We start from the raw sequence: 24,888 nt of genomic DNA, 5'->3' as shown, positions 1-24,888 counted from the left end.
AATTAGCAAGTATACGTGTTTATAAATTACTATGTCAGTGCTTGCTTTATCATTTACTACAGAGCCAAGTTCCTTTATACAATAGGTGTTTGTTACAAATGTAAAAAAATGATCACACAGTTAGCTCAAAAATGCTATATAAGTCTTAATTAAAAATATTATTGCTGATTTTTTTGCTTCTATTGCTGTTCGAAATATTACATTGAATTCAGCATTCTTTAATTTCTGTTTAAATGTTCATTGATATTCAGTTTTTGAAGTCACACTCTAGAAAATTAGCAGCATACTACAGCAAAAATTCCTCTAGATCAATAATATGTCAAAATGTTTTACATTTGTTTAGGGATGGAAACGATTTGGATTTTACTGTTACCTGGTGACTCAACAAGCAGAGACATTTCCAGAAGCCATTACCAGATGTGATACCCACAAGGCGTATTTGGTTACTGTCCAAAACAGGTACACAGTAAAAGATGTTTATATCTGTACATTTAGTAATGTTGCACACTCTGCCTTTCTCCTTCCTGTACAATATGCAATTTTAATTCATCTACATCCAGACCATTAGCCGAGTTAAGATTTGAGAGGTAACCATTGTTTTGAAGAAATCCAAAATGTGGGGGATAATTCACTGGTAGTTTTTTTCTGCATTTATCACTCTGATGATTTTTCATTATTACCCAGACTAATTAAGACCATTTTCTCTTCTCCAGTTTTCTTTTTCATATTGCTTTTTTCATGAATGCTACAATTAAAGCCTGAAAGTAAACATCATTCTCTTCTTACCTCTTTATATTCATTTACATAAACCCTTTAAGTAAATATAATTCTCCTCTTACCTCTTTATATGTATCTACATAAACTATGTAAGTAAACATCATTCTCCTCTTACCTCTTCATATGCATTTCCATAAACTCTGGAAGTAAACAGCCTTCTCCTCTCACCTCTCCATGAGACGTTACATAAACTCTGTAAGTAAATATAATTCTCCTCTTACCTCTTCATATGTATGTACATAAACTCGGTAAGTAAACATCATTCTCCTCTTACCTCTTCATATGCATTTAAATAAACTCTGTAAGTAAACACCACTCTCCTCTTATCTGATCATATGCATTTACAAAAGCTCTGTAAGTAAACATCATTCTCCTCTTACCTTGTCATGTCCAGCTACATTAACTCTGTAAGTAAACATCATTCTCATCCTACCTCTTCATGTCCATTTACAAAAACTCTTTAAGTAAACATCGTTCCCCTTATCTCCTTATATGCATTTACATAAACTCTATATTAAACATCATTTTCCTCTTACCTTTTCATTCAATTACATAAACTCTCTAGCTAAACATCATAATCGTCTAATCTCTACATGTCCATTCACTTAAAGGGAGAAAATAACAAACACTTGGCTCTGATTATGAGTCAGGCCTGATTTAAAGTGAGCTGTTATTCTGCACCCCCTTTTCCCAAGTGTCAGAACAGTGGTCCCTATTGTTCTGGACAGTAATTTTGCCCAGAAACAATGGTATGAGGTTTTAGCTGAAGTAACAGCCAAGTCTCATTGCCTGTTTCATTTTTTATTTTTTTCTGGTGGGGAGAACATACAATGCTACAATGCTTTAACATGCCAGAATGTACTGTTGCCGGAAGTATGCATTCACCACCTGCTCAGATATATTTATTACCCCCCTCAGGAATTGAAAATTTCATGTGTTTTGAGGCGTACATCTGGTTTCACGTTGCATTCCTCATTGACTAGGGCTTAACTTTTAATTGAATGATACTGGTTCAGGTTTTCCTCACTGTGACAGTAAATTTGAATGCAAGTGTATCCTCCCAGACCTCCGTGCAACTTCGAATCAGTGCCTTAAGTAGCCAGGTGCTCATTGTTATAAGTCTTGGAGATCTAATATCCAGAACTACTCAATGAGATTGCTACTTAATTTACTTCTTTACCTAAGAACAATGAGGCCAGCTTACAAACACAGCATCAGTAGCTTTTCTCATGTTACGACAATCTACAATTATGTGGACTTTTAGATATAGATTAGGGTTCAGAGATGTTGAGAAACTTCACCTACTCCACCTTTTTGATGTTTCTTAAATATCCCTAAACATAGTGAGCCTCTCAAAGTCTATGGAGTTTAAAAGTTAGTCCAAAAACAGATCGTAAAAATTAGTTTAATTCACATGTACAAACCATAAAAACCTATAAGAAAGTGTTAATCAAATCCAACTCTTCAGCAAAAAAAAAAACTAGCATTTGGTACATCCATGTGCTATTTACACACTTACAAAACTCAATAGAATATCATCACCCACTACAGATTAGATAATACATTAGAAGTACTGCATTTCAAGTAGTATGAAGGGTGATGAGATACATTCACAATACGAAGTTCTCTTTAAACCAGGTGTCGGCTCCGACTTTTTCTTCAGCTCTAATCACAAACCTCTTATTTGTTGGATTTAGGTGGGTTGTCACAAGCCTCATGCTACAGCTGTAAAGATCTCTGTGACTGGGGATGAATGTTTGCATTGTTCAGCATTCTGTCCATCACCTGTTCCTTTTGCCTTTGTCACCCTAAGTGGAAAGGGTTAGCCCAGACGAGGGTCCCATGCTCACTGCGTCACTGGATTAAACCTAGGCTGAATGATGAGGGGTGATACCCTGACCCAGGTCCCAGGATGCTTGTTTCCGGTCCAGGGAGCACCTGGCCTGGCAGTTCAGACTGGTCTGTTCCCATGGACAGCAGAGTCAAGATTGATTTGCATATGGCTGGGTCCAAATTGGGGTGGAATGGTGGGCAATAATTGATGGATTAAAACCAGATCTCTGTGACTGGGGGTGAATGTTTGCATTGTTCAGCATCCTGTCATCATCTGTTCTTTTTGCCTTTGTTGCCCTAAGCCGGAAGGGTATGCTCAGACGTGGGTTTCATGCTCACTGCACTACTGGATTCAAGTTAGCCTGGCTGATGAGGGGTGACATCCCGAAACCTGTCCTAGAAACTTGTTTCTGGTCCAGGGAGCACCTGGCCTGACATGCCTTCATTATGTTGTGAACGTTTTTTTTGTCTCTTGATGGTTCGTCGTGAGGGAGACACCGGCTTATGAAATGATGTTGAGCTCGTGGTGTCTGACAATTTCAGCGAGCAGGGTCATGTAGACATTGAAGAGGGTGGGGCTCAGTGAGGAGTACTGGTGAATTCTGCAACTGGTTTCTGTCAGCTTCGAGGTGAAAGATGGGAGCTTGACTCTTTGAGCTAGCCTGGTGAGGAAAGAGCAGATCCACTCCAGGGCTTTGCCATGGATGCCTGCATTGTGCAGTCTGGTGCACAAGGTGGTGTGGGAGATGGTGTCTAAGGCAGCGGAGAGGATGAGGACTGCTGTTTGCCACAGTCCAGTAGAGTGCGGATGTCACCTGTGGCTGCTAGGAGTGCACTTATAGTGCTGTGGTTGTTCCTGAATCTGGTTTGAGAGGGGTGGAGGATGTGGTTGGTCTCAATGATGTTTGTGAGCTGTGCGTTGATTGCTTTTTCAATTACCTTGGCTGGAAAAGGGAGCAGTGAGATCAGTCTGTAGTTTTTCAGTTCTGTTGGACCTGCGGAGGTCTTCTTCAGTAGGGGTTTATCTCCGCGTGTTTCCAGGCATCCGGGAAGGTGGCGTGCTCTATTGAGTGGTTGATGGTGTTGAACAGTTCATCTGCGATGGTGGCACTAGTTTGACTGAATATGAGGTGGGGGAATGGGTCTCCACTTTCTTTCAAGTCGTCTGCATGTGCTCTTGGATTCTTGGAGGTCGCTTGAGAACAAGCTGTGTCTCCTTTGGTGTTGATTGCTGGTGGGTTTTCTTAGGGGGCTAGGGTGTTGGTGAAGCTGGTGATCCATTGGTTGTGGGCCAAGGCATTGGTGGTGGGGAGTGGCAGAGAGTGGCGGTGAGCTGGGCTTTGGTCACCTTGATCTAGTTCCTGCGAGGGGGGCGATGGGTGTGATGTTGTTCGATTGTCTTGGTGAAGGAAAAGTGGGTGCAGTAGTGATCGGTCCAGTGGAGTTTGGAAGTGTGTGAGAAGGAGATGTGGTTTCCGGCAGAGAAGACAGGGTTGAGGATGTGTCCTGCTGAGTGCGTGGTTAGGTTGACCAGTTGCTTGAACCAGAGGGTGGCAAGGTTGAGGTGCTCGGGTGGCTATGGTTGTCGGGGTGGAAGTTGAGGTCGCTGAGGAATATGTAGTCTGTTGAGGTGAGGGCATGGGGAGGGATAAAGTCAGCTTTGATGAAGGGTTGACAGGGTCCAGGGGGTCTGTAGATGAGGGTACTGCAGAGGGTGGTGTTTGGATTTGTCTGGATCTGAAAGTGCAGGTGTTCGGTGACAGGAGTCTGGACATCAATGCTGGACATGAGGCAAAGTGAGTTTTTGTGAGTGATGGCAATGCCTCCTCCTGTTCCGTTGACACGATCTTGATGTATGATTTTGTAGCTGTCGGGGATGGCAGTGGTGACGTCTGGTGCTGAAGAGGTAGTGATCCAGGTCTCTTTGAAGAAGAAGGCATCGGGGTGATGGACTCGAGGAGGTCCCAAACTTCTATTGCACGCTTGATGAGGGATCGAGTGTTGATAGTGTTGAGTAGTGCACATCTGAGATGTCAGGGTGGTCCTGCGGAGGGGGGGTTTTAGTGTGCGTGGACAGGTTCGTGTGCAGTTGCGGCCGAAGAATGAGCCATGAGTGTCCTTGGGTGAGGTGCAGTGACAGACAGTGGAACCTCTGGTGTTGAGGGCATGCAAGGTGCTTGCATTGTATTGATGGGTGTGTGGGAACCAGGGTCCGTGGCACTGGGCACAGCCACACAACGGCCACCATTAGGAAGGGGAGGAGGGGGGAGGGGTCACTCAGCTGGCAGGAGGGAGGGCTGGAAACACTGCACTGGGAGGCAGGTGGGCCTTAGGGGCGGCAGAGGCAGGGGGAGCGTAGGATCACCAAAGGCAAAAGAGGGCAACATGAGGGAAAAGAGTGACAGAGGCAAATACGAGTAATAAAGGAAAAGAAAGGCAAAAAGAGCAAAAAGGCAGAAGAGAGAGACAGAAGGCCACCACTGTCCACCAGAAATGAGGCGCAGTCAGGTTCCTGCAGGTAAGAAGGGCCTCGAACAGCCAGGACACCAGGCCGGCTCAGGGGACCCCAGGCAGCAGCAACATATAGTACTGCACAGGGGGGAAAGGCTCATGCTGACTACAGGTTAGTGAAGTTGCACTTTCACCGCGCAATAGGTGCTATTAATAAGTGGAGGGGGCGGGAGCGGTCACTCAGCTGGGAGGAGAGATGGTGGAAAACGCCACGCTGGGAGGGGTGTTGGAGCCTCAGGGGCAGCTATGGAAGGGAGAGTAAGCGGAGCGCTGACGGAGGCAAAAAAGGGCAACAGGAGACATAAGAGTGGAAGCGGCAAACTGGAGTAAAGAAAGGAAAAGAAAGGCAAAAAGAGCAAAAATGGCAGAAGGCAGCTGAGAGAGAGACATAAGACCACCACTGGCCACCAGGGATGGCAGCAATATATCTGCTCTCTCTCCTGACCTTCATAGGCAGCCTCTGAATCATTGCTAATGGAGGAAAAGCATAAAGCCTTCCCTCCTCCCACTTCTGTAGAAATGCATCTACTGCACTTGCTTCTGGGTCTGGTATCCAACTGTAAAATCTTGGTTGGTTAACCTGTTTTCAAATGGATCCACCACTAACGGACCGCATCTCCTTTTCAAATCCAAGAATACCTTCCTGTTCAACCTTCAGTTGCTTGAATCCTTCAAATTCCTTGAATTCCAATCCACTACTACATTTCATATTCATGGAAAATGCTCTGCCTGAACCATGGTATTGTGGCCTAAACAATAATTACAGAACTCCTTTGCCATCTCTGCCAGCGCTGTCGACCGTGGCCCCCCCAAATTGTTGACATACCTCACTGCTGAGACATTGTCAGTTTTTAACAACACTCTACACAAAACTCTTCACTATGAAAGATCCTGCCAACAACTCTAGGCAGTTGATATGCATTCCACTCTTGTTCACAGACCAATGCCCCCCTGCTGTTAGTTACAAAATTACATTTGGTACCCCACCCTTGATGACTTGCACCTGATTCAATTACCACTTCCGGAAGCTCTCCAAACATTGTCCTGCTATTCCAGTCTTCTAATTTTATCAACCCCCTGTTCACCTCCTTCATTGTTTCCTGATTCAACTTCACCTTCTGAGAAATACTTCGCTCAAATACACAAGTGATAAGCCTTCAATCACTGTGCTGGGAAGATTGCCTGAATCAATGCAAACAGTAAGGCAAGCAACCTCACCGCCCTGTGTCATTAAATCCATTTTGCACATTGCATCCTCCTCAATTCCCTGCAAATCTTCTTCACTTTCTCCATCTCAGCACACCCTCCAAGGTATGTATCTGAAAACCTAAAAAAATAATCTCCTGACCAGGTGTCGAACATAACATCTCCCTGCTTACCACAAAACCTCAGTCCTCTGGAATTCGAACTGATAAGTCTATCTGCTCCAATGCTAACTCCATTATCTCTGCCATGATCCAAACATCGTCCAGATAAACTGTCAGACGTACCCCTTTTGACCTTAACCAAGTCATTACATGTCTTATGACCTTTGTAAAACTCAATAGTGCGGCGGTCAGGCCATATGGTAGGCTCATGAACCTCCAATGCACTCCCAGTCACTGAAATTGAAGGAAGCCCTTTGTTCTGGGCATACTGGAATTGTCAAGTGAGCATCCTTCAAATCCAACCGGGTTAGCCAATCTCCTTTCTATTAAAAGGACTTGAAAACATATATATTTTAAAGTGACTGAAACACACCTAATCATTCCATTCTCTTAGATTTATGACTGGTTTCATATCTTGTCCTTTTTCCACTAGACAAATATTGCTTACAAAAAACCCTGGACAGAATTCCCTTTCTCTTGAAGTGCCTTAACTTCCTGCGATGCCAACTTTTCTAGGTCCTTTGAAAATCTTAATACCTTTAGGCATATGTCCTGCAATTGTTTCTCTACAAAATCTATTTGATATCCCTGCACTGTTGTGAACACCCATGATTTAAGTCCATTGTGATACAAACTGAGGTAGTCTGCCGCCCAGCTTTTCACGGATACATAATGGTCTTGCTTTAAACATACCTGCTCCACCTCTTGATCTCCTCTCACGCTGACATCCTTGAGCCCTTGCTCCCTGTCTTTGTGGAATAAAACTACTTTGCTCTGACTTATACCCATACCCATTGGCCCTAAAACCTTATGTAAATGATCCGTGAGCAATACTTTGTACACATTTCCTCCAAAACCATTCTGATTTTGCACTTTCTGAATTGAATGAAAGGTGCCCATATACCTTGACATATCCTTTACAAACTCCTCACCAAAAACCATACCATTACCCTCTGCTCCAAAGTCTTTGTTAGCCAATTCTGCCAATTTCAGATCAATTTTCATTAATATGCTCTTCCTTCTCTCTGTACATAGACCAGCATTTGTATTTCCTAATAGACATATGACTCTTTGAATCCATTGGCACATCACTACCACATCTACCCCTGTATTATTAATGTGTGCCTCCTCACTCAAGTCAAACACCATTGTTAAAGGTCCTAAGATGTCTAACGGCCTATCCTGGCAACCCTTAAGTCCTTCATCCAACCCTAGGGTCACAGCTTGATTTATTCAAGAAGGTTAACATCTCAGGGTTGATAGAGCGGTCCGTACTAATAATTTTGCCTGTGTTCGGACGCTCTTTAGGCCGATGAATCTTTTGACTAAGTGGGACTCTCTGTACTCTATATCGATCAACTTTCTTAAATCAATAGTTAATAACGAACATAGGCAATACCCTGATCAACATAACACTTGACAATTAATCCAGAATACATTTCGGCGAACCCTGACCTTTCAGTCAGGAATAACCACACCAGTTTATTCAAAGTTAGTGAATTTATTTCCCTAGTTTAACAAAGCTAGCACAATATAAATGTGTCTCAACACCAAATGATAAACATAAATGAACATTAATAGCTGTCCATAATGGCGAAACAGGTGCAATCTATGTAGCATTTGAATCACAAGGCATTCGATAATAGCAATGCAAATCACTAATACGATAATCTGTAACGAGCTAATTGCATACATTTAGTCAGCATAACAAGATCTCAAATTGCATTGTGCGACATATGGAATCCTCGTCTAACCTCAAATTAGCATCGGCATGTGGGACTTCATGCAAAAACAATTTAGCAACATTAATTTAGAAAAAACTCTTAACTAGGGCTCTTATCAAAATCAGCAGTTGGTTACCTAAAGGAAACACAATGCAATTTTACAATTTCCTTTCATATTTACCAATTACGATCAGCAATCAAGGAAGTCTTCGTCTCACAGGTACCGTTTCTCGATCAGCATGGGACGGGGCAAAAGGGGCAGGGGTGGACGGGGCAATTGCCTCACGGCGGCAAGGTAAACTACTACTTCATGCAAGGGATCAAAGTTAAAGTCTCTAGGGCAAGAATCATTTAAAGTCTCTTTCTCTCGATTAGAGAAAGCATCAAAGTCTCTTTCAAAATGGCGTCGCAGCAAAGTGGGCCATAATAGCTGCAATGTCCTGCAAAATGGCGGGTATCGAGCTGGTAATGGCTACTTTCTTCTCGTGCACCTGGTTTTTATAGACAACAGTTCAAATCCAGTAGGGTCTTCCATTGGAGGGTTCATAGGTTAGCTTCAAATTGTCCAATCAAAAACGACAGTTCTCAAGCTTTTACTTAAGCATACATTATCCTTGGAGATGGGTACGCAAGTTGCAACATTTTATACCAATTAACTCACTTTCAGAGCTTCCATTGTCCGCACCTGCAGATTGACCTTGGAATAAAGAGAAAATATGCCAGGCTGGCACGAAACCTTAAGATAAGCATGTGAACGATCTCAGTGGAAAAGTACAGCTTCAAGCAAAAATACACGTTTAACAGCACATTGGAAAAATACGAGCATCTAAACCGTGAGACCAGGCCACTAGGCCGAAGCCTGCACTAAATTTATGCTAAGCTAAAACATTTCAAGCAAGCAAATCGTAGCACACGTTTATAATTATGTCGGATTAGTGCAATTCTAATACACCACGTTATATAAAGCACGCTTATAAATGTTGGCAAACTACTCTGAGGGCACATTTTGTCCCCGTACAATCTTTATTAGTTCGGTTAAAGTCACACATGATTATTTCACACTACGTTTACGTGTTAATAAATGTAAAACCTTCATTTTCTGCTTCATCAATCCCTCCTCTGATGACTACTTGTCATCACACCAAATCATGCCCACAAATTTTATTCCATTAAAATTCTGTCAGTTCCCTTTTCCTTTTAATTCCCCTAGTTTGCGCTTTGTATTCTTCTGCCATTCTTTTCATAATTTTCTCTTCTTTTCTTCTCTTAATTCTTTCCATAATCATTATTATTCCCCTTTTTATTCCCCAAATTCCAAATATGCAAATTATCACTATTAAAATTCCCTCTATTATTTTTAGCAATATTCCATTCCAAATTCCCCCAATCCAATGTCCCACTGAAGCAAGTCCTTTTCCAACCTTCTCCCACACTCCTGGTTCTTTCAGTTCCTTCAAATCTGCACTTTCTTTTGTTAAATTAGCAAGCATAGTTTTAATTTTCACACTATTGTCTGGAATATAAGTACAACAGTGTCATGTACCAAGCATTTTGCAAACGCCACCATCCTTTGCTAAAAGAATGTCTAAAGCAAGCCTATTTTGAAGAGTCATAGCTCTTTCCGCTGCAAGTTCAGCATCTATCAGGATTATAGCACCGGAAAACTTCGTCAACATGTTATCCACTATAGTAGACAACTTTCTTATTTTGATGGAATTCAACACGACTCCCAACGAATGAATCATGGCTCCAAATATATCTCCTACCACAGCAGCTGCGGTCTCTCTTTTCTGGATACGATGGGATCCAGGTGTCTTTTGAATCATCGATAGGTCATCCAGTTGATAAACCTTTGGGAACACTATACCCAAATAACATCTCCCCCACCATCCCTTTGGAAGGCGATAATAGGCATTATACCCACAAATGTAATATACACCTGTAATGACAGGGTCAAGTCCGTCCATCATGAATGTCCATTTGGCCTTAAAGATAAACGTATGTTTACACTCACTCGCTCCTACAAAAATGTTGTCATAATAAGATTCACCTCGATATATACAAAATTTCCCTACATGCCAAGCATCTAAAGCTATTTTCCCTTGTGTCTTTATTGCAGCAAAATCATAATTATCTACTGAAGTCCTCTTATGTAGCTCCTTTTCTAATTTCGCATTCATTTGTGCCCTTCTATCATCTGTGCGTTCTAAAAAGCTTATTTCTATTGCAGACAGCGAGCAGGTAAGGTTTTCCCTATGAGCGTGAGCCGTTTCAAAAGGTTGCATTGGCTCGAAAAATTCCCTCATTATTTTAGCATCCCAATCTTTAGCAATCTGGCTTAGCTGCGCTATTATAGGAACATATGCAAAGGTAACATCATAATTTGAGTAAAAATACTGTATGTTAGTTTGACCATAAAATCTAGACATTACTATACTACATGTAATCCCGTATGTAAGAGGCATGTGGTGATAAGTCACCCCTTCCTTTACTGATGTCGGTATCTGTGTACACACATAACAATCTTTCGCATCCATAGTCTCAACATATTCTGTTAGCAAGCGATAGAAAACGTTATACGAAAGCTCTTTCTTATCGTGCAAGAGTCTCTCATCCAATGCTAATCTTTTCAATGCGGTTAGTTCGGTGACAGTAACAGGAGCAAGAGTAGAAGCATCAATTCTCTCATTCTCAGTCTTACCATGTATTCCAAGCACAATTGCCATTATCATTGTTACACATGCAATTATCAAGCCTATACACACATATTTACAATATTTCTTTCTATTGTTCTGCGTCATGATCTGTATAGAATCAGAGAGCTAGAAGCACTTGTAAATGAAACTATCTAGCAATTCAGTTACAAAGCTGAACGAGCACAATGTTCACACCGTCTTCTTCAGGAGGCCAGTCACTTATCGGTTAGCAGCATTTGTTTCAATTCGGCAATAACTCAGTCTTTATCAGTTCAGCAAGCCTCATCCGGTTTAGCAATGTCTCAGCTGGTTGTTTGTTTCACGTTACATTGTAGCAAGCAATATCATTTATTACCCTTTCAATCGACAGAGTCCATAAAACTTTTCTTTTCTATTGGTATCTCTTCTTCTTCTTCGTTCTCGATGCTTAGAGATACAAACTCGTCTGTCCAATCGTCATTGACTGCATATGCCCATTCAGGACCGGAATATCTTCTGTTCGGTATCCTTTTCCTTTTCAATTTTGCTTCTCTTTTTGATTCTGCTTCGCTGGTACTTTCCTCTTTTGTCAAGTCCTTTTCTTCACTTGAGGATTGTTCCACAACAGTCACTTCCTTTCTTTTCTCTTTCACTTTTGGCCTTTCTCCGTCGTTCAAACTTTCTTTAGTCCTTTCTTTTATTGGTGATATACTTAGTCTCCTCTTTGCACCGTGTCCATTTGATGGGCCTGCGATCTTTTCTGTGGAAGCTTGAACTTTTTCGTTCTGTTCTGCCTTGTCCCCTCCTTCTGGGGAATCAATCACGTTCTCCTTTTCTTTTTCTCTATCGTCTGCTTCTGGGAAAGCCCTCCTCTGATCAGGCTCTCCTGCTTTTTCACCTTTCTCGAGCCCTTCGTCACCGTTACTTTCATCAGGCTCTTTATCACTTTCAGCTGCTTCAGGCTCTTTGTCACCTTCAGCTGCTTCAGGCTCTTTGCTACCCTCAGCTGCTTCAGGTTCTTTGTCACCTTCAGCTGCTTCGTCGCTGTCTGAACTTTCTCCTTGGTCTCCCCCAAGCGAATTGGTCTCTTCGTCCTCAGAGAATATCTCCCTCTCTCCCGTTTCTGCCTGTTCGCTTTCAGTTCGGTTTTGCTCTGTCTCAGCACTCAGCACTGTTTTGTCAGGCACTGGCAGTTTTAGCGCTTCAACTTCCTCATCTGTGGGACACAACACCTTCTTTGTGTGACTGGCGTGAATCCAGTTGGGAACCCCCGCACACTTCACAGCGGTAGTTGTCGTCAGGATCACTTGGAAAGGGCCTTTCCAACGGGGTTCCAGACACGACTTTCTCACTTGCTTCTTTACCACGACCCAGTCACCTGCTTTCAGTGCGTGTCCTGGACCTTGGATCGGTGGCAAGGTGGTCGCTTCCACCTGGTGAGAAAAAGAGCGAACCACGTCAGCTAGACCCTTGCAGTAGTCTAACACCATATCATCTGTAATATTCAAAAGCGCGTTTGCGGGAACTGCAGGAAGTCTCATAGCCCTGCCCATGAGAATTTCGTGCGGAGACAATCCAGTCTTTCTATCAGGGGTGTTTCTCATAGACATTAGCAATAAGGGCAATGCGTCAGGCCATTTCAAATTTGTCGATGCACATATTTTCGCCATTCTTGATTTCAGTGTACCATTTATTTGCTTCACCAGTCCTGAGGCTTCAGGGCGATAGCTACAATGTAGTTTTTGCTCAATGTTCAGCGCTTCGCAAAGTAACTTTATCACCTCGTTATTGAAGTGACTTCCCCTATCTGATTCTAAAGAGATCGGGAATCCGAAACGTGGTATCAACTCCCTCAACAATAGCTTTGCAACTGTAAGGCTGTCATTTCTACGTGTGGGGTATGCCTCAATCCAGTGACTAAAAATGCACACAATCACCAACACATATTTCAGACCTCCATGCACAGGCATCTCAATGAAGTCCATCTGCATACGACTAAAAGGCCCGCTTGCCCTACCAATGTGGCTCGCGTTCACAACTGTTCCCTTTCCTGGGTTCATCTGCTGGCAAGTGACACATCGATGGCAAACTGCTTCTGCAGCTTGACGAAATCTGGGGTTAAACCAACCAGTTTTGAACAATCTTATCATGGCATCTCTCCCTAGGTGAGCCTGCCCATGATAGAACCGCGCAAGAGACTGTTTGGCAAAACAAATTTTCCCTCATTTGAAACCCATAACTCGTCTGGTCTTTTTATACATTGTGATTTAATCCAGGAATCTCTTTCATCCTCCCTGACATTATTTTGTAATGCTTTTAATTCATCTATTGTATCTACGACCTTCAAGGCAAATGCTTCAGCTGGTTCTAGTTCTGGCTCACTTATTGAATTCCATTCGTCCCTGAGTAATATACAGTTCAAGGCACAAAATCTCGCGACTTGATCCGCATATGCATTTCCCAGAGAAACATAGTCCTGTCCTTTCGTGTGAGCACTGCACTTTACCACTGCAACTTCGGCTGGCACTTGAATGGCGTGTAACAATTCCCTTATCCTCTCCCCGTTCTTCACTGGGGATCCTGAAGAAGTCAGGAAACCTCTCTGTGACCATAGTTGTCCAAAGTCATGCACAATCCCAAACCCGTATTGACTATCAGTGTAAATGGTGACTTTCATCAATGCAGACAGTTGACATGCTCTGGTAAGGGCTACAAGTTCTGCTACTTGTGCAGAATAGACTCCTTGAAGCCATCCCGCTTCCAAGACCCCTGTTACAGTACATACAGCATATCCTGCTTTCAAAATCCCCATCCCGTCTCTTAGACATGAACCATCAACAAAAAGAATTTGGTCATTTTCATCAAGCTTAGTATCCTTAATGTCCGGTCGAGGTTTTGTGCAAAATTCAGCCACCTGAAGGCAGTCATGCTCGACGTCTTCAGCGTTCTCAATTTCGGCAGTTTCTCCAGGGAGCAAGGTTGCTGGATTCAACATAGTGCACCTTTTCAGCTGCACATTCGGTGAGCCCAGAATTATCGTTTCATACCTTGTGAGTCTAGCTCCAGCCATGTGCTGCGTTCGGGAGCGGGTCAAAAGTATCTCAACTGAGTGAGGGACCATGACTGTTACTGGGTGTCCCATCACTATTCCTTCACTCTGAGTGAGGCTGATACCAACTGCTGCTACGGCGCGCAAACACCCTGGGAGTGCTGCTGCGACCGGATCCAAAGTAGCTGAAAAATACGCTACTGGTCTGTTTACGCCACCATGGGCTTGAGTCAAGACAGACAGAGAACATGCATCACGTTCATGACAAAACAATGTGAAGGGCTTTGTGTAAGCAGGCATACCTAAAGCTGGAGCCCTGCACATGCACTCTTTCAATTCAACAAAAGCATCCATCTCATCTCCTTTCAACTCAATTTGATCCAAAGCATCCTTCTGGGTCAGTTTCAGTAAAGGCTTTGCTAGAGTCGAGAAGTTGGGAATCCACTGGCGACAATAACCCACCATTCCCAAAAACTTCCTCACCTCCCTCCTTGTCTTTGGTGGACTCATTTGAAGTACACTTGTTATTCTTTCCTTCATTATTCTCCGTGACCCTTTCTCTATTTGGTGACCCAAGTATTTCACTTTCTTCTGACAGAACTGCAATTTGGAAGGAGACACTTTATGTCCATTCCTTCCCAAATGGTTCAACAGAGCAATGGTATCGGCTGTGCAGCCACTTTCTGTCTTTGATGCAACCAGTAAGTCATCAATGTACTGTACTAGGGTTGACTCGAATGGCAATTCTAATGCTTCCAAATCTTTCTTTAGAATCTGATTGAAGATTGACGGTGACTCAGAAAACCCTTGAGGAATTCGACACCAGCTGTACACTCTGTCTAGGAATTTGAAACAAAAGAGAAATTGGCTGTCCTCATGAAGAGGCACCGAGAAGAATGCTTGTGACAAATCGATGACTGAGAACCACTCAGCATCGCAAGGGACCTGGAACATTATCACAGCTGGATTCGGTACTACTGGGCAGCATTTGACTATGATGTCATTTATTTTCCTCAAGTCCTGCACGAGTCGGACCTTTCCACTCGGCTTTATTAGTCCCATTATTGGTGAATTACATGGACTGCTTAACACTTCTTTCAGTACTCCCTGTTTTACAAATTCGTCAATAAGTTGAGCAACTTTCATGAGGGTGTCTTGTGCCATGTGGTATTGTGGGGTCTGGGGAAAGATTGCATTGGGCTTTACAGTCACTTTCACTGGTTCCACTCCTTTCATCAATCCCACCTCTTTCCCTGTCATGTCCCACACTTCCTTTCCGACTGTCTCCCGTAATTCAGCTGGGATATCTTCTTCAGTTATCATCGGGAAAAGACAAATCAGAGGATACTCTTCATCAACAGTTTCCATCTCATCCCCATCTACACTGTCCTCTTCTTCCCCATCACTGCTCGTCTGAATTGTTATTCCCTCGTTCGAGCACATAATCGAACAACCCAATTTGCACAATAGGTCTCTCCCTAATAGTGCTATCGGGCTTGAGTCACATACCACAAACTGATGTACCCCTTGATAGTTACCGATGCTGACTGGTACCGGATCTGTTATTGGGTTCGTCTGTTTGCTACTCCCACCACTTGAACTGTCCTCCCTGAGAGTGGCAAATTTGGTACTTCACTGCTCTTAACAGTTGAACGTGTGGCTCCCGTGTCAACCAAGAACGAGACACGATGACCCATTACTCTTCCCTCTACGTACGGACCCTTTTGATCAACTTCCAAGGATGCTGCAAGCACACAATCTCCTTCTTCTTCTGAGCTTTCACTCTCCCATACGTTGTTTATTCCACTCTCACTGTGTAGTGGGAACTGTTGCACGGTGCCATTTGTACTCATTACCTGACCCGAGACCTGTGGAGGAACCATCACTTGCTGCTGACTCATTGGTGCCAAGGGTATTTGCATTTGCTGATTAGGTACCATGGGTAACTGCTGTTGCATTGGCTGCATTTGCGTCATCTGCATACGGGGCATCTGCATCTGCTGCGGCTGCATAGGTTGCAATCCCTGCAATTGATTTATGGTCTGAAAATTTGGGTTTGGACCTCTCATTTTCGGTCCCCTCATTGTCTGAAATGCATTGACATCATTGTTTTGCTGACCAACACCTACACCTGCACCTGCACCTTCCTGCACCACCATCGGGCACTCGCGTTTCCAATGACCTACGATTCCGCACGCGTGACACGGCATCACCTTCTTCATTGCCTGCACACCCGTCACAACAGTGTTCAAATCCGGACCATTATTCGCAAAGCCTCCTCTGCCTCTGCCTCTGGCCTGTGGCTGAAACGCCGTGTTTCCCTGTAACTGCGGCTGCGGTTGCGGTATCTGCTGTTGGAACCCTTGCAACCCTTGCAGACCTTGCAAACCTGTCTGAGCTGCCTTAAGCTGCATCATCATCACCTTCTCTTTCAACTTTTTCTGTTTCACTTCAATTTCGTCGCTACAGTATTTCGCATAATTCAAGACTTCGTCAATCAGTTTAGACTGCCAGCAAATCAAATGCGACTTTATCATCTGACTTATCTCTGGCCTCAGCCCTTCCACAAATCTAAACACAAAATGAAGCATGTCCTTCGCCTCTATTGTTTCCGTGCCACTGTAGTTCTTAAATGCCTTCAACAACCTCTCATAGTAACTATGAATCGATTCTTTAGCCTCTTGGGCAGTTCGATCAATCTTCTGCCAATCCACATTTTTCGCGGCAACCTTCGTCTTCAAATGCTCAATCACCTTATAGTACAAGCTCATCACCATAGGTGATGGTGCACCCGTATCCCTGTCTCTCTCTGGTTCACTTGTCGGCCAACCTACAGCTCTTTTGCAATCCTCCCACAAATCTGCCGGAACCACAATCTCAAAGAGAGTGTTCAGGTCTTCCCAGAGACATTTTGCAAGCTTCACAAACCTATCAGTCTGTTGATACCATTCGATCGGTTTCTCTCTCAGTTTGGGAAAATCGTCCGTAAAAGACTGAATATCGCTTCTGTGCCATGGTACATGTATTAATTTTCCCCCTGCTGTCTCCCTCATTGGTAACATGGTTACTGTCTCGCTGCTTTGTGGTCTTTTCTCATTATGCTCTGTAGCACTGTCCCTCCTCTTTTCCTTCCTCTTTACCCACCTGCTTTCCCACTTGTCTAAACACCTCCACACTTGTGCACTCTGCAACAATTCTCTAAGGTGTGCCTTCATGCCTGCTGACCTCATGTGTTCAAAATCTGTGGCCCCAAAATCCAGCCTGTAGCTCCTGCTCAAATGTTTTGTCTTGTCTATGTCAACCCCGTTTTTGTCGGCTATTTCCTGCAAGCTTTTATGTACCTTGTTCACTTCCTTCGTAATCTTTGGACATAGATACCTCAACTCTTCTTCCGAGTAGGACTCTAACCTATTCACACCCATAGTCCCTTCCACCAATTCTTGTGCTTCCATGTTTAACCTCATCCTATTCAGATAATCTTCTCCTTTCCCACTGGCTGAGCCCTGTGTGGAATTCAAACTGTTGAACCACTGTGTCAGCTGTTGCGCATTCACCCCCATGAGTGTAGCATTCACATCGACTGCCATTGATGGTTGCGGCAACTTTTCAGTGTTCGATGTTAGAGGTATTATCAGTGGGGGGCTTGACCTCACCAGCGTTGACTGAGCACATATAGGACTAAACTCCATCAAGGATCCGGGTCCAGTTGGTTGAGCCGCTATCGGAGTTATCCCTGGGGTGTTTTCTATGCACCTCCTTTCTGTCCCACTCTGCAGCATTGGTCCCTGACCGCTCATACCTAAGTTAGGCTGACTGTACAAAGGTACCGGTGGACCTACAGTAATGGGTAGTGATATCGCGTCTGGGTTCTGTCCATTTCCCATGTTCTAAGGCATGTTCATGCCCACACCATGGGTCATCATTGCCGGCATACCCATCTGACTCCCCGTCATTTGAGCATGTGCGTTTCCCCCCTGCATCTGTTTTTGAGGCATCAAAAACTGGGTTGATTCGGCTTGTGTCAATGTTGGGTTGTGACCATTCTGTCCTCCCCTTACGGTTGGATCTAGAATCATTCCTGCACTGTTGTCACTGCTGTAGTACCCTGGGACCTGCGGCTGATAATTTTCTGCTGGTTTCAACATGGGCACATCTGGATATATTCTCCTAACCTGTGGTATCTGCGGGGTGAACGGTAAACTCGGGTCCTTAGGTCCCGATGATGCTCCTGAACTCTGGGTTTCACTGTTCTGTACCGGTGCCGGAGGGGCAGAACTGGTACTTGGACCTTGTCCATTCTCTGCATAAGGTGGTGGACAGTCGTTCAGCAATTGCATTATTAACTCCTCATCCTCTAACTCCTCTTCTCTTCTCAACTTTTCCTCGTCCTCTCTATCCTTGGAACACTTCCTGTCTGTCTTACAGGTAGCTTTCTTACCTGCCTCCCCTTCTTCCTTAGTAATTGCGGGAAACAATTTTATCCCCTGCAATACATCTGACCTCCACACCTTCTGTGCATTATCCCACCTAGCGTCCGCTAGTGTCTTTTCTACCTTTCTCATTCTGGTCTCGAACTTCTTTTGCTGTTGCTGTCTAGCCATTAGTTCCCAAATTGCTAGAGCCTCAAACTGTGCTGGCCTTGGAGGTACCTTCATGTCGTACATCGTGAATCTCAAATTCTCTAGGATCCTTATATTGAATGTCCCATGTATCGGGAACGCTACGCTCCCATGTTTCTCTGTCAGTTTGTGCCATTGCTTTAGCCAAAGACACGGAGCTACCCCCTTCTCTTCCATTACAATGTAAGCTGGTGTGCCCTCGGGTGGCGTCTCTTCTCCTACGTTCGCTTTAATGTAAGACTCCCCCTTCATCGCACTCCTGAATGCTTTAAAGAATTTCATTTTCTCGTCTTTTATTTCACAAAGTTTGTAATCAATAGGTGACTTTAATTCCCGGAATACTCTTCGCTTGCCTTTCCCCTTCCAATCGAGTCCCACGGACTGCGTCCAATCCGTGCGCGACCCTTCTCTGCAACCAACCTATCCCAGCGCGGCTCCTAGTGACGTCACACTCACACACACTGCGGCTGACAAAGCCTCGCGGCTAGTCTTCCTTCACTCAGCTCCTCTCGTAACAACTTCTTGCATGTATCGCGAGCTACCAAAAAACTAAAACAGATCTGTCGGTTTACTACAGGAAGGGTAACACAATCGCTTCAGGACCTTAGGGATTTTTCACTAGCCTCGGCAGTTATTCCATCTTTCTCGGTCCCCACGTTCGCAAGCAAATCTGACCCGCAGACCTACTCTCAACTTGTCAATGATCTATTCTAGTGCACTTAGAATCTTGTCAAAGCCCGAAGTCGAAGTTTCTTTCACTCCCTTACACACGTACCGACTCGTTGACCACGCCCGATCAACCTACTAAACCGCCCAGACCACAACATAAAACAACATACTCCGGAGTCTCTTGACCTCGCAGGGCCCGTCTCAACAACAACAACCACGTGGACCTTTTTATGCACAAAGCGCCACACGCACATGAAGTTCGACGACTTCCCTACTCTCACACTCGGAGTCGCACCTCCGCTATTTCTATGAAGTTCGACGACTTCTCTACTTCTACACTCGGAGTCGCACCTCCGCTATTTTCTAAAAGAAAAAAAAATCCTCGCAACCTTTTCACACACCCTGCGGCAATAAGCTGTGCAAGCGCAAAACCCTATCTTCACTCATACCATCACTAGTACCGCCAACGCCGATTCCACACCTCCATTCTCTCCATTCGCAAGCTCCGAGATCCCGGGAAAGTCGCGGTGGACCTAGCCCATCATCATTCTGTCAATCTATTTTATCCAAGAAAAATCTAATTCAACTTCTCGAGTGGGGTCTCAAAATGCGTAATCGTTAATTCAACACCATGTACTCTAAGAGTACAGGGTCCCAAAAGACGAAACCGTCCTCTGCTACCATCTACTGATAGAGCGGTCCGTACTAATAATTTTGCCTGTGTTCGGACGCTCTTTAGGCCGATGAATCTTTTGACTAAGTGGGACTCTCCGTACTCTATATTGATCAACTTTCTTAAATCAATAGTTAATAACGAACATAGGCAATACCCTGATCAACATAACAATTGACAATTAATCCAGAATACATTTCGGCGAACCCTGACCTTTCAGTCAGGAATAACCACACCAGTTTATTCAAAGTTAGTGAATTTATTTCCCTATATTAACAAAGCTAGCACAATATAAATGTGTCTCAACACCAAATGATAAACATAAATGAACATTAATAGCTGTCCATAACGGCGAAACAAGTGCAATCTATGCAGCATTTGAATAACAAGGCATTCGATAATAGCAATGCAAATCACTAATACGATAATCTGTAACGAGCTAATTGCATACATTTAGTCAGCATAACAAGATCTCAAATTGCATTGTGCGACATATGGAATCCTCGTCTAACCTCAAATTAGCATTGGCATGTGGGTCTTCATGCAAAAACAATTTAGCAACATTAATTTAGAAAAAACTCCTAACTAGGGCTCTTATCAAAATCAGCAGTTGGTTACCTAAAGGAAACACAATGCAATTTTACAATTTCCTTTCATATTTACCAATTACGATCAGCAATCAAGGAAGTCTTCGTCTCACAGGTACCGTTTCTCGATCAGCATGGGACGGGGCAAAAGGGGCAGGGGTGGACGGGGCAATTGCCTCACGGCGGCAAGGTAAACTACTACTTCATGCAAGGGATCAAAGTTAAAGTCTCTAGGGCAAGAATCATTTAAAGTCTCTTTCTCTCGATTAGAGAAAGCATCAAAGTCTCTTTCAAAATGGCGTTGCAGCAAAGTGGGCCATAATAGCTGCAATGTCCTGCAAAATGGCGGGTATCGAGCTGGTAATGGCTACTTTCTTCTCGTGCACCTGGTTTTTATAGACAACAGTTCAAATCCAGTAGGGTCTTCCATTGGAGGGTTCATAGGTTAGCTTCAAATTGTCCAATCAAAAACGACAGTTCTCAAGCTTTTACTTAAGCATACATTATCCTTGGAGATGGGTACGCAAGTTGCAACATTTTATACCAATTAACTCACTTTCAGAGCTTCCATTGTCCGCACCTGCAGATTGACCTTGGAATAAAGAGAAAATATGCCAGGCTGGCACGAAACCTTAAGATAAGCATGTGAACGATCTCAGTGGAAAAGTACAGCTTCAAGCAAAAATACACGTTTAACAGCACATTGGAAAAATACGAGCATCTAAACCGTGAGACCAGGCCACTAGGCCGAAGCCTGCACTAAAGTTATGCTAAGCTAAAACATTTCAAGCAAGCAAATCGTAGCACACGTTTATAATTATGTCGGATTAGTGCAATTCTAATACACCACGTTATATAAAGCACGCTTATAAATGTTGGCAAACTACTCTGAGGGCACATTTTGTCCCCGTACAATCTTTATTAGTTCGGTTAAAGTCACACATGATTATTTCACACTACGTTTACGTGTGCTCCAATGTAGGTCTTGGACATTTCAACTTCAATCATGTCCGAACCTCCTCAGGTTCTTCCCACTGTATCCAATAGGATATATACACCAAGCAACATGCTCATCTGGCATCCACAGTGGTGACAAAGTATGTTAAATCATAAGTGGATCAAACGGCTCTTCTAGTGGATCCACAAAACCATTATCCTCAAAATTTATTTCTTTTGGATCCACCTTACTTTTTTTAGGTTTCTCACATTCCTCTTCTGGTCCATCTAAATCAGATGAACAGAATAATTCCACATCACCACTACTTGATGTTTTGCTACATGCCACTGCACTGTGAATATTCCCCTTTGCCTTTTAGCATGACCGAACTCATAAGCCTTACACCCTGAATCTCTTTTAATTTTTATTGCCATGAACCACAATGTGCTTCCTCTTTTGTGATCTCTTTTGGCCAACAACACGGGTTACTTACTTTTGCTTCCACTTGATCTACTGACCAATAATTTTCATCCTCCACCACATCCTTAGATTTTCCTTTTTTTATATTTTGCCTCTCCACACAATCATCTATTTTTTATCAAACCTTTAAGCTAAATCCACAAAAATACTGGCCACAAAACTCCTAACATTTACATCTAATGCCTGTTCCTCTGCCAGGTCCATAGTCCTTCAACAAATTAATTGTATTTCCTGACAATAATAAACACTCCCTCTTATGCGATGCCAAAAACAGCTGTACTGTGAAAAGTCAACAGTCACTTTTGATTTGCTAAAGTATGGACTCTATCTATTCTCCTTTTAATGATAGGAAGCTTCCCAATCCAGTAAAATGGCCACCATATTTATGTGCATATGACAGTCTACATAGTCCAAAACTCAAAACTTGAACAATGCACTTTGGCATTTGCGCAAGCCTCACACTACTTTTACATGCACTGCTGACTGTGAGTGAGCTCTATACCAATGGACAATTCAACTCACCCTTTATGCACTGAATATGTTCATAAACGTTAAATAATGGGTGCCGCAATCGTATTCAATTCTTCCACAGTGTGCGTCTCTAAAAAACAAAGTGAATTGTCCCCCACATACTGTTCACAAAATGAGACCACCTCCTCCATCAACGCTCAAAAGCACTAAAATTATTCTGAGCTGCAGCCGTTGCCTCCAGTCTTCCCCCGCACTGACCATCAATGCTATGCTGAACAAAAGAAGAAAGCAATTCCAGAGATATACTTTAATGGGAAATGCACTGCTTCACCAAATCCAAACACGCTCTAACCAAAACACAGTAAACTACAACCTACTCATCTATTTACTGTACTATTTGCCACGAAAGGTTTCTAAAAAGGAATGTTAATTATTGTACTTCTTCCCCACAGACTATGACCTTAATATTAGCATTAATGCTGTTAAACTCTTAGTTTAACTAAAATCATTGTCATACACACCAAACAATATAACCCTAAGGATTGTACTTATCTCTGTATGAGCAGCAATAAAGAAGGAATATGGCTGCGGTTTCTAGGCTTAATGAACGTTAAGGGAAGTACAGAATGTTAAATGTTCTAATTCTAATTCTGAGTTTCATTTGCTGCTGCGGAATTTAAGGGCAATAAAGGAACTATTCATAGTATTGGCCTACGTCAATAGTTCACTATTACCTATCTATAATTCTATATGTTATGTATAGCTCTCATTGAGAGTCACAAGTGTGAATGTCAGCTTCTAAATCTGGTAATTCACTGCTATGGCATAGCAATAATTGTTAACAAAACATGTTATTCCACTAAAGAAATTCAGGCTGCTACAGCACAGCTCTCAAAAAGCCTGCGGGGCTGTTCTGGCAGAGCTCTCACAGATCCTGTCATCCTGTCAGGACAACACTGGAAATCAGGGAGCACAGTTTCTGTAATAGAAGCAAGTGCAGGCAAAGACTGTGTGGAGTAGGTGGCAGGAGGCGATGTATTTTTTGTATATTGTTACATTTGGGACAGGGATAAGAGACCAATGTTATGTCTGGCTTCCCCATTACTCCTCTGAACCTATGTAGCTCTTGAAAGTAGAGGCAGATGCTTTTGGGGGTAATCCTTAAATTAAAATTGTAGATGGGTAAAAATGAGTTATGGGGCTGTTTTTCACCTCGTGGTTCTGATTGACAGCATAGAGAACTTGTGCTTCACTCTTGTCACTCAGAACCACTTGGTTACAAAAATCCCTGTAATTCACTATTTCCTATATATAATTCTATATATTACTGTTGTACATGCAATTTTTATTTCTTTCTTGTTGTAGTACTTCAGTAGCAATATTCAGTAGAGTAACAAGGAAAGACGGTGTTGGAAACAGAGTTGAAATGCAGAATACTCTCTTTCCCTGTTCTACACTCTCACCACCAGACCAGCAAATTACACAGCAAAAAATGTGTATGGATCACATTTATTCTACATTGGTTTACCTCCTGTGTTTTCTCTGCAGATATGAACATGCATTTTTGACCAGCCTAATTGGACTGAGACCGGAGAAACATTTCTGGATCGGTTTAACTGACATGAAGGAAAGGGGGACATTCGTCTGGACTAACAGCGAGGCTGTAGAGTTTTCTCATTGGAATTCAGACATGCCAGGTACAATGTTACTGGAAAAAGCATACATAGAAAACAAACCCTGGGAAAGCCAATATGACTCACTATTTTATTTAGTTATGTAGATAGGTTAGTGGGTGAACGTGAGAATGAGCCAAAAGATGGATGGATATGTGAGTGCGTGCATGAATGGATACCTGACTGAATGTGTGAATAAATATTACAGGAGTGAATACATGTATGGAAGAATGAGTGAGCACAGGGATAAATGTCTGAATAAGTGCATGAATGAATAGGTGAGAGCACAATGGAAATGGGAGAGTGATGAATTAATGATTGCCATGCTACCTGAGGAGATGAGATTTGAGATAGTTTTAGTTGACTATTACTCAAAATACACTCATTACTCCTTCGCTGGTGCTGCTTCTACCAAAAATGCATTGAATTTTCAGGAGAATGTGTTTTCTGTTGAAGTCACACCTAAGTATATATCACAGACAAAGGTACACAATTTTTGAAAGTGCACAAAAACAGGAAAAAATAAAACTTCATAGGAAAATAATAGGACTGTTAAATATATGAGGTTTGAAGTGGGATGCTTGGCTATTATAAAAAACCATGAAAGTAATTGAAGGAGAATCTACATTGTTATGCCCCTCTAAAATTTACAGAGTTTATAAGACACCTGTTCTTTTCAATGGTAAGGGTTGGTCGAATAAAAGTTGTGTGTTACCCACTACAGATTCTCAAGCAGAAGTTGCACTCTCTGGAAGCACAACACCAATTAGACATACACAAGCATAGAATGTAGAACACTAACAAGAAAGAACATAAGTCTAGAATGAAGCAATGACTTAATAT

General features: G+C 42.9%; 1 protein-coding gene across 1 annotated transcript in view; it reads left to right on the top strand.

Moving 5' to 3' along the window:
- The window catches only part of LOC138261947 (macrophage mannose receptor 1-like), a 683,716-nt gene that overhangs the window by 159,813 nt on the left and 499,015 nt on the right, over positions 1-24,888 (top strand). Inside the window, exons 10-11 of the mRNA XM_069211540.1 lie at positions 344-459; positions 23,921-24,069. Of these exons, the coding sequence (XP_069067641.1) occupies positions 344-459; positions 23,921-24,069 (265 nt within the window). The remainder of the gene's footprint in view (positions 1-343; positions 460-23,920; positions 24,070-24,888) is intronic.

Source organism: Pleurodeles waltl, chromosome 10 (genome assembly GCF_031143425.1).
Source record: "Pleurodeles waltl isolate 20211129_DDA chromosome 10, aPleWal1.hap1.20221129, whole genome shotgun sequence".
Classification (NCBI taxonomy): domain Eukaryota; kingdom Metazoa; phylum Chordata; class Amphibia; order Caudata; family Salamandridae; genus Pleurodeles; species Pleurodeles waltl.
This window is presented reverse-complemented; position numbering and strand designations above follow the sequence as displayed.